The sequence below is a fragment of the Ranitomeya variabilis genome, chromosome 2 (assembly GCF_051348905.1).
Source record: "Ranitomeya variabilis isolate aRanVar5 chromosome 2, aRanVar5.hap1, whole genome shotgun sequence".
Classification (NCBI taxonomy): Eukaryota; Metazoa; Chordata; class Amphibia; order Anura; family Dendrobatidae; genus Ranitomeya; species Ranitomeya variabilis.
This window is the reverse complement of record NC_135233.1, coordinates 424,493,262-424,504,361: the sequence shown is the minus strand read 5'-3', so window position 1 is coordinate 424,504,361 and position 11,100 is coordinate 424,493,262. Positions and strand designations below refer to the sequence as shown.

At 52.0% G+C, this 11,100-nt stretch overlaps 1 protein-coding gene across 3 annotated transcripts in view; it reads right to left on the bottom strand.

Moving 5' to 3' along the window:
- Window positions 1-215: 215 nt before the first annotated feature.
- Window positions 216-11,100, bottom strand: part of PPFIBP2 (PPFIB scaffold protein 2) — a 149,511-nt gene continuing 138,626 nt past the window's right edge. For 2 of the 3 annotated variants that reach the window (XM_077286656.1, XM_077286658.1), the window contains one exon: window positions 216-407. In XM_077286656.1, coding sequence (XP_077142771.1) covers window positions 231-407 — 177 coding nt within the window. In that variant the 3' untranslated portion in view covers window positions 216-230. Of the gene's footprint in view, window positions 408-439; window positions 1,148-4,908; window positions 4,975-11,100 lie in introns of those variants that run through there. The other variant, XM_077286655.1, reaches the window with a different exon arrangement.

Sequence of the window (11,100 nt, the reverse complement as noted above, 5' to 3'; positions counted from 1 at the left end):
GGGGGAGGTGCTCTGTGTCCATGGTGGATCTTGTATTTTCTATATGTAGGTGTTACATTGTTACAGTCTGTGATGATAACGAGATGATTGCGGAGATCTTATGTGAAAACTGCGACATTTCAGGGTCACCATTATTTTTATAGATCAGAATATGAAAAATTATTTTTTTAAAAAATGCACCAGGTTTTATCATTTGATTTAAGCACTAGATCATTTTCTGATAACATTCCCTAAAAGTAAAAGCTGCAGAACCTGACTTGGTCCGGAGTAAAAAGTGGCACAAAACCTACACCCATGTGTAAAATGCTAAGCATTCCAGAGCATGCTGGGACGTGTAGTGCGTCTCTATACCACAGCTGATAATGAATAGAGAGGAGTTCGCTGATCCGTATCTGCTGCAGAAGCTTCTGTTGAAAAAAAAAATTTGACATTTCTTTCCTTCTTCATGCATTGAGTTTATTTTGTTATTTTACAAGAGTTATTCATAATATACAGCAGCAAAGACAACTCTGTCCCTTTAAGGAAATAACACTGAAGATACAGAGCAAACTATATTCCACTTAAAGGGGAAGTTCATTTTTAAATTACAGCTTATTAGATCGTACTCCTCAACATATGTGACCTAGGACGAGATGTGGATGGGAGTAGTAGTCACCTCTTTAAAGGGGTTGTATCAACGTAAAATATACATGGCTACTTACTCCTAAAACAACGCCTCTGCTAGGCTGAGTCTGGTATTGCAGCTAAGTGAATGGGACCGAGGATAAAGGTGGCATTGCTTAAGGAAAAAACGAGCCATCCAAGAATATTCTCAGCCCTTTAGCACTGGTTGTCAAAAGTGAACTTCCCCTTTAATATTAAATAAAAAACATCACAGTAAAACCTTACCCCGTTTTATACATGTCGGCACGGAATATTTTTATATTATTTTTTTATAAACTTTTAAAAAATAATAATGTACACCCGTTAGTCAAATCCCCCCAAAAAGTGATTTTCATCATGGTCGTACGGGGACAAAATAAATAATCTGCTGAGGACCCCGTCAGTCCGGTCGTGGCTCCCGCTCCGCACGGCGGCGCTATCTCCAGGAATCGTAGCTGGACAGACACCTGTAGTTATTGAGGATTTCGTCCTGACTGAGCATGTTCTGAAATGGAAACAGTCAGTATGGTGGAGAACAAGCTGCCGGGGTCAACTCATCCCAGGACATGCACTAGAGCGGTGCAGGAAATGCTGAGAGTTGTAGTTCTACAGGGGACCCATAAATTGCACACCACTGCTTAAGAGAAACCCCATGTGGAGGAGCCGCTCACACCACATACCGGCCCCAGGGGCCGCAGGTAGGTTTAACCCTGTAAATGGTGGCCATTGATGTGATTTCTATTGTGGGGGTCTGTACACGGGGCGGCGGTCCCGACAATCTGCAGAGAACTATAGTAGCAGAAAAGACGACGGGATTTCACCAAATATGTGGAAAAGATCTTGTAAATTAATCAGCGCTGACGATTATTAATCCGAACGGTGTCCGGTTGTGTTGTAGATCAGTCGCAGGTTTGGTTTCCCCCAATGAACTCGAAAAACCCAAACATTAAACTCATCTCCCCCGGTGCAAGTATAAGATGAGGCTGCACCGTATATAGGGGGTCACTGTATATAGGGGGTACAGATGTACCACACACGAGGGGGGTTACACCGTATATAGGGGGTACAGATGTACCACACACGAGGGGGGTTACACCGTATATAGGGGGTGCGGATGTACCACACACGAGGGGGGTTACACCGTATATAGGGGGTGCGGATGTACAATACACGAGGGGGGTTACACCGTATATAGGGGGTGCGGATGTACCGTACACGAGGGGGTTACACTGTATATAGGGGGTGCAGAAGTACCGTACACGAGGGGGTTACACCGTATATAGGGGGTGCGGATGTACGAAACATGAGGGGGTTACACCGTATATAGGGGGTGCGGATGTACGAAACATGAAGGGGTTACACCGTATATAGGGGGTGCAGATGTATCGTACACGAGGGGGTTACACCGTATATAGGGGGTGCGGATGTACAAAACATGAGGGGATTACACCGTATATAGGGGGTGCAGGTGTACCAAACACGAGGGGCTTACACCGTATATAGGGGGTGCAGATGTATCGTACACGAGGGGGGTTACACTGTATATAGGGGGTGCGGGTGTACCAAACACGAGGGGGTTACACCGTATATAGGGGGTGCAGATGTACCACACACGAGGGGGTTACACTGTATATAGGGGGTGCGGATGTACCGTACACGAGGGGGTCACACCGTATATAGGGGGTGCAGATGTACCAAACACGAGGGGGTCACACCGTATATACAATGTACAAGTAGTATTCACCCCCCTGCAGATTCAGCAGGTTTAATAAGATGCAAATAAGTTAGAGCCTTCAAACAAGAGCAGGATTTATTAACAGATGCATAAATCTTACAAACCAAAAAGTTTTGTTGCTCAGTTAAATTTTTATAAATTTTAAACTTAAAAGTGTGGGTCAATTATTATTCAACCCCTAGGTTTAATATTTTGTGGAATAACCTTTGTTTGCAATTACAGCTAATAATCGTCTTTTATAAGACCTGATCAGGCCGGCACAGGTCTCTGGAGTTATCTTGGCCCACTCCTCCATGCAGATCTTCTCCAAGTTATCTAGGTTCTTTGGGTGTCTCATGTGGACTTTAATCTTGAGCTCCTTCCACAAGTTTTCAATTGGGTTAAGGTCAGGAGACTGACTAGGCCACTGCAACACCTTGATTTTTTGCCTCTTGAACCAGGCCTTGGTTTTCTTGGCTGTGTGCTTTGGGTCGTTGTCTTGTTGGAAGATGAAATGACGACCCATCTTAAGATCCTTGATGGAGGAGATGAGGTTCTTGGCCAAAATCTCCAGGTAGGCCATGCTATCCATCTTCCCATGGATGCGGACCAGATGGCCAGGCCCCTTGGCTGAGAAACAGCCCCACAGCATGATGCTGCCACCACCATGCTTGACTGTAGGGATGGTATTCTTGGGGTCGTATGCAGTGCCATCCAGTCTCCAAACGTCACGTGTGTGGTTGGCACCAAAGATCTCGATCTTGGTCTCATCAGACCAGAGAACCTTGAACCAGTCAGTCTCAGAGTCCTCCAAGTGATCATGAGCAAACTGTAGACGAGCCTTGACATGACGCTTTGAAAGTAAAGGTACCTTACGGGCTCGTCTGGAACGGAGACCATTGCGGTGGAGTACATTACTTATGGTATTGACTGAAACCAATGTCCCCACTGCCATGAGATCTTCCCGGAGCTCCTTCCTTGTTGTCCTTGGGTTAGCCTTGACTCTTCGGACAAGCCTGGCCTCGGCACGGGAGGAAACTTTCAAAGGCTGTCCAGGCCATGGAAGGCTAACAGTAGTTCCATAAGCCTTCCACTTCCGGATGATGCTCCCAACAGTGGAGACAGGTAGGCCCAACTCCTTGGAAAGGGTTTTGTACCCCTTGCCAGCCTTGTGACCCTCCACGATCTTGTCTCTGATGGCCTTGGAATGCTCCTTTGTCTTTCCCATGTTGACCATGTATGAGTGCTGTTCACAAGTTTGGGGAGGGTCTTAAATAGTCAGAAAAGGCTGGAAAAAGAGATAATTAATCCAAACATGTGAAGCTCATTGTTCTTTGTGCCTGAACTACTTCTTAATACTTTAGGGGAACCAAACAGAATTCTGGTGGGTTGAGGGGTTGAATAATAAATGACCCTCTGAAAAAACTTTTCACAATTTAAAAAAAAAATAAACAAAGAAATAACATTCTTTTTTGCTGCAGTGCATTTCACACTTCCAGGCTGATCTACAGTCCAAATGTCACAATGCCAAGTTAATTCCAAATGTGTAAACCTGCTAAATCTGCAGGGAGTTGAATACTACTTGTAGGCACTGTAGGGGGTGCGATGTACCAAACACGAGGGGGTTACACCGTATATAGGGGATGCGGATATACGAAACACGAGGGGGTTACACCGTATATAGGGGGTGCAGATGTACTGTACACAAGGGGGGTTACACCGTATATAGGGGGTGCGGATGTACCAAACACAAGGGGGTTACACCGTATATAGGGGGTGCAGATGTACCACACACGAGGGGCTTACACCGTATATAGGGGGTACGGATGTACCATACACGAGGGGGTCACACCGTATATAGGGGGTGCGGATGTACCGTACACGAGGGGGTCACACCGTATATAGGGTTGCGGATGTACCAAACACGAGGCGCTTACACCGTATATAGGTGGTGCAGATGTACCGTACACGAGGGGGGTCACACTGTATATAGGGGGTGCGGATGTACCAAACACGAGCGGGGGGGGGGGGGTTACACCGTATATAGGGGGTGCAGATATACCGTACACGAGGGGATTACACTGTATACAGGGGCGCGGATGTACCGTACACGACGGGGTTACACGGTATATAGGGGGTGCAGATGTACCGTACACGAGGGGGTTACACCGTATATAGGGGGTGCGGATGTACGAAACATGAGGGGGTTACACCGTATATAGGGGGTGCAGATGTATCGTACACGAGGGGGGTTACACTGTATATAGGGGGTGCGGATGTACCAAACACGAGGGGGGTTACACCGTATATAGGGGGTGCAGATGTACCGTACACGAGGGGGTTACACTGTATATAGGGGCGCGGATGTACCGTACACGAGGGGGTTACACCGTATATAGGGGGTGCAGAAGTACCATACACGAGGGGCTTACACCGTATATAGGGGGTGCAGATGCAATGTACACGAGGGGCTTACGCGGCTGCACTGTATATAGGGGGTGCCCTCCATACTTTATGCTTCCCCGATTTGTTAGAAGGAAGGTGATACTTACTGTGAGGTTATTAATGCCTTCAGAGAAAGCCCCTATTTGCTTTACCATCCCCTCTGAATGCGCCACCTGTAAAATCAGTGAACTCGTAAATATGGAGGAAACAAAAGCTTCACAAACTGCAACATGATGCATGCAGCTCACAGTGTCCACGGCGGTGACCCCACGTAACAGGGCAGGTACTTCCCACTACTCCACACTGCCATCCTGTGGTGTACGGTGGTATCGCATGCAGCACACAGTGTCCACGGCGGTGACCCCACGTAACAGGGTAGGTACTTCCCACTACTCCGCATTGCCATCCTGTGGTGTATGGTGGTATTGCATGCTGCACAGTGTCCACGGCGCTGACCCCATGTAACAGGGCAGGTACTTCCCACTACTCTGCACTGCCATCCTGTGGTGTATGGTGGTACTGCATGCTGCACAGTGTCCACGGCGCTGACCCCACGTAACAGGGCAGGTACTTCCCAGTACTCTGCACTGCCATCCTGTGGTGTATGGTGGTACTGCATGCTGCCCAGTGTCCACGGCGCTGACCCCATGTAACATAGCAGGTACTTCCCAGTACTCTGCACTGCCATCCTGTGGTGTATGCTGGTATTGCATGCAGCACACAGTGTCCACGGCGGTGACCCCACATAACGGGGCAGGTACTTCCCACTACTCCGCACTGCCATCCTGTGGTGTACAGTGGTATTACATGCAGCTCACAGTGTCCACGGCGGTGACCCCACGTAACAGGGCAGGTACTTCCCACTACTCCACACTGCCATCCTGTGGTGTACGGTGGTATCGCATGCAGCACACAGTGTCCACGGCGGTGACCCCACGTAACATAGCAGGTACTTCCCACTACTCTGCACTGCCATCCTGTGGTGTATGCTGGTATTGCATGCAGCACACAGTGTCCACGGCGGTGACCCCACGTAACAGGGTAGGTACTTCCCACTACTCCGCATTGCCATCCTGTGGTGTACGGTGGTATTGCATGCTGCACAGTGTCCATGGCGCTGACCCCATGTAACAGGGCAGGTACTTCCCACTACTCTGCACTGCCATCCTGTGGTGTATGGTGGTACTGCATGCTGCACAGTGTCCACGGCGCTGATCCCACGTAACAGGGCAGGTACTTCCCACTACTCTGCACTGCTATCCTGTGGTGTATGGTGGTACTGCATGCTGCACAGTGTCCACGGCGCTGACCCCACGTAACATAGCAGGTACTTCCCACTACTCTGCACTGCCATCCTGTGGTGTATGCTGGTATTGCATGCAGCACACAGTGTCCACGGCGGTGACCCCACATAACGGGGCAGGTACTTCCCACTACTCCGCACTGCCATCCTGTGGTGTACAGTGGTATTACATGCAGCACACAGTGTCCACGGCGGTGACCCCACGTAACAGGGCAGGTACTTCCGCACTGCCATCCTGTGGTGTACAGTGGTATTACATGCAGCACACAGTGTTCACGGCGCTGACCCCACGTAACATAGCAGGTACTTCCCACTACTCTGCACTGCCATCCTGTGGTGATATCGCATGCAGCACACAATGTCCACGGCGGTGACTTCAGGTATGGTGGCAGGTACTTCCCACTACTCTGGAGTGCCATCCTGTGGTGTACGGTGGTATTGCATGCGTATGATTAGTGTGAGGTTCGGGTTAGGATGGAGCGGCACAGTCATCTTCCAGACTGCGAATGTTTGGGGGACAAATAGTTATGGGGTGTTAGATTCATCCCCACACAACATCCACCATGTAAGTCACAGGACAGAGGACGGACATGTGAACGATGGAGATGACTGAACAAGCAGAAGCGATGTTAATGGTCGGACGTTGCCCGTAAACTGCAGCCAGAGATGACGCAGATGTTTAGTTTCTGGTCCATTAGTCACACGTGGCTACAAATATTCTCCTTTCATAGTCACTTCTCAGGTGGAAACACCGTCTTAGACATTAATTGGCCGTTTTACTGTGAATCTCCAAGTGTCGCCTTGTCGTCAGATTACAACAGCCATTGTTCAACATGCAGGACCCTGGTTCACGGTCTGTAATCCATGGCTGCCGGACTGGAGCCCGTAAACCCCCGTCTGCTGGCACCTCCGGCAGCCATTATGCATGTCCCACCACAACGACCCTGCACCGTGCGGCAATCATGAGAGGTCAGGGACCAGGTCTGAAGGTCACGGAATGAGGACACGTTCACTGGAAGCACCGTCCTCATCTCTAGGCATTGTGCACAGGTGGAAAGAAACTTCAGAGTCAAGAACGTCGCATCTAAACAGCTCAAAATTCTTTATAGGCATCGAGGAGCAATTTTGCCTGATACACTAGGGGGAGCTCACTACATACAGATTTATACAGTCACCACTAGGGGGAGCTCACTACATACAGGTTTATACAGCCACCACTAGAGAGAGTTCACTACATACAGATTTATACAGCCACCACTAGGGGGAGCTCACTACATACAGATTTATACAGCCACCACTAGGAGCCTGTAGTCTGTGGAGGAAGGTGTGCTGGTTTGTTTGCTCCAGGAGAGTCACCAGTTGTTTTTCGCCCAGTAATTTCCCCCCTCTCTGACCCAGGAAAGAGAGGGGTGTAGTGGATGGACTGTGGGGCTGAGTCCCCGTCTCCCACCCCTCGGTCTAAGCCGGCGAGGGGTGGGAGCTCATTGCTACCGGCAAAGAGGGTCACCAGATCTGGCAAGGCCCAAAACATGGGGGAGCCCAGGAAGACCCAGGAGGGCTGCAAAGCCCCTAAGGCTGAGGCGAGGGCCAGTGCGGTGTCTCCTCCCGGAGGTGAGCGGAGCACTCACAGAGGTGCAGCGGCGGCGGTGCCGAATGATTGGGGCACTAGGGCCGCACGGGAGCCGGTTACCAGCTATGGCTCCCGCGTCCATGCGTACCTCAGCAAGTATGAGGAGGCTGGGAAGACCATCAGGAGACTCCGGGAGGAGCTGAAGGTGAGGCAAGCTGCAGACAGAGCCTCCCGCACAGAGAAGTCTGCCCTAACAGTCAGGATATCCAGCCTGGGGATCAACATTGAGGGCATGGAAGCCCGGAGAGTGGCAATATTAAACAACAGTGGGCCTTTCCGGGAAAAGCTGGAAAATCAGGACCGATTCCACAACATGGCTGCTGCAAAGGAGCCAGAGGGGTCTCGGTGTCCGACCCAGGTGGAGGAGGTGGACCATGAGGAGATGGAGGAGGCACCGTACCCACCTGGGGGCTTGGTAAGTGATCTCCAGGCCACACACAGCGTGATAGATCCAGTGCAGGTCCCACTCCCATCAGACAATAGCATTTCAGAGGATGATGGGGGTGATGCGGATGATAGCAGCAGCGATAACAGCAGTAGTGGTTGTTGCCTCGTCTTGCAGCAGATCCGTCAGCTAGAGTCCCCAGTAAATTATGCCCACCTGAAGTTTGGGGATGAGGTCTGCGGGGACGAGGCAACCAGGAGGGGGAAAAAGAAAAGCAAAAAAAGGAAGAAAACATCGGAGGAGAGGTTGGTGTTTGTCCCCCTTCCTGGGAACCCCCGGTCCCGCTGTGTGGAGCCCGCTACCCACCCCGGCCCGGGACCTGCAGTGGGTCCGGTGCGAGGGAGCGTGGAGAGTACAAGTCGTATGGCGCAGGTCGCCGTCTCTGCTGGCGGTAGCAGAGGGGGCGAGAGTGGGCATGCGGCTGCAGAGCTGGACAGTGTGCATGGTCTGGAGTGTGGCCCTGTGGCGGGCAGTAATAAAATCTGTGGGGGTGTCCAGGCCCGATCCTCTGTGGAAACGGGGGACGGCCTGATGCCTGCTGCACCCGCTGATGCTCGGGGGGTGGAGGCTGTGGGTACCTTGCCGGTGGTCACCGCTCCCCGCAGTGTTGGCGGTGCGCTGTCAGCCGGGGCCGCATCATCGGCGGCGTGTGCTGTAGTGTCGGGGTCCCCCACATGCAGATCCGATGCTGGGTCAAAGTCCGGGACCCCGGCACCGGTTATCATCTCGGGTGCAGCTGTAATGGCTGCGGTAATGCCGGTCCGGATCGCACCCTCACCGGAGGGGGTCGCACCGCCGGGGTTCTCTGCATGTGTGTCACCTGTGTCTGTGGGGGACCCGGTGGTGAAGTGCACACAGGAGCATGGAGATGGTCTGCAGGGAAGGCTGGAGCAACAGTCTGCAGCTGCCAGCACATGCTCTGCTGAAAAGCAGGGTGTGGTAATCAAACCCTGCAGTATTGATCTTAAAGGGGCAGCTGCACTGCAAATAGCAACAACCCCAGCAGAAAGCAGGAAAAAAAATGCAAACAAAAATGTAAATAAGAATGGAAGTGGTGCAAGTGGTGTGAATATTGTCTGTGATAATGGTGACGGGTCAGGGGCGGTTTCTGCTGGAGGTAATGGTTAGTGTGAATGGTGCCAGTGCGGTGATTTCTACCAGTGAAAATGGTGAGGCTGAGGTAAGTGAGGTGGAGATGGTTGACTGTGAGGTTGAGGGTTCAGGGAATATAGGGGCTGGTCCATCGTCCCCCTCACCTGCAGCCGCCATTAGTTATGCGGCTGCTGCCGCTGGGGTTCCACAGGGGTCTTCCTCATCTCCGGACCCAGGGAAAGAGGCTTTTCGCCGCCGTTTCCTGGAGGCCCTCAAAAAAGGGGAGCGGACGATCAATGTAGAGGGAAGAGAGGTGGCGTTGTCCTACTGGCTAGATAAGTTTGGTCCCGACAGCCGGGCAGGGGGTCTCCAGGAGAAATGTGGTTAGTCTTCGCTGGAGGGGCGATGAGGCGTGTCCATCCAGGACAAATGTGGTGAAGCTCCTCATAAAAATGGACTTCAGGGCTATTGACATCTTTGCTCTGATACATCCTTTTGGGACCTCCACCTTTGATATCAGCTTTGTTCGGCCGGAGGGCTTGGAGCTCTTTTGGTCGAATTATGAGCTGGTAAAAGAGGAGCCCGGCTGGCGAGGGTTCACCGTGGAAGCAATTTCTCGCCAAAGTGGGCCGAAGAAAGTGACCGTTTTAACATGTAATGAGTCTCTTTCTGGCGTTGACATGATGACCTGGTTGAGCCGCTACGGCGAGGTTGTGGAGGTCCCCAAGAAGAACCGGGACGATTTTGGTATCTGGTCAGGAGGCTGGACCTTCATGGTAAAGTTGAAGCGTTCAGGTGGCACTGTCACCCACATCCCTTCCTCGGCTTTCCTGGGAAGGGATCGGATTCTGGTCTTCTACCAGGGGCAGCCGAAGGTATGCCACAGGTGCGGTGATCCTCGCCACTTCAGCGCGGGCTGCAAGGTGCAGAAATGTGCCTTGTGTGGCGAGGTGGGTCACCTCGCCGCATCCTGTGGTGTCATTCGATGTCACCTGTGTGGTGATCTAGGTCACCCGTTCAGCCGCTGCCCTCGTTCCTTCTCTAATGCCATGGCCAGCCGGGCGGAGGGGAGCCGCGAGGAAGTTCCTGGCGGTGCAACTTCTGCAGAGGTTGGAGGTGGCAGCGGGGGAGGAGCTGAGGGGCCGATGAGGAATGACAGGGCTAGGGGCCCCTCTTACCAGCGGAGGCAGGCAAGGCGTCAGGAGGGCAGGGGGCAGGAGGAGCCTCGGGAAACTGGGGTAATGGCTGCCGAGGCAACAGCTCATGTCAATGAGGCCCCGGGGGAGGAAGCGGTGAATGAGGAGATCAGACGGATGGAGAATGAGGAAGTGGCTGATCTCTCAGATGCCTCTCAATATGAAAGTTTTGATGAGGATGGAGGGGAACAGCCAAAAGAAATGGGTGACAAGGGTACCAAGAGTGCCAAAAGTAAAAAAAAAGAAGAAAAAAGGTGGAAAATCTTTTTCCCTGACCAAGGTGCCTAAGGAAGGTCCCACCGACTCCCCTCTGATCCCCCTCTCCAACCGGTTCCAAGCCCTTGACGATCCTGCTGAGATGGGAGTCGGGGGTGAGGTTCCGGAGGTAACATCGGGAGGGCCTTTAGGAGGCGGGGGAGTCCCTTCTCCAGGGGATGTGTCTTCCTCGGGAGGTGGGGACAACCCTGGGTCCGGAGATGAGAAAGAGGTGGGAGGGATGGATACCTCTGTCTCTCTGAAAAGAAGAGGGGGGGCTTCATCGTCCGGAGATGAGCGGGCTAGGAAAATGGGTGGGGGGAAGAAAAAGGCCATCTAACTCGATCACTCATGATGGCGGCACCCACCCCGTTGACT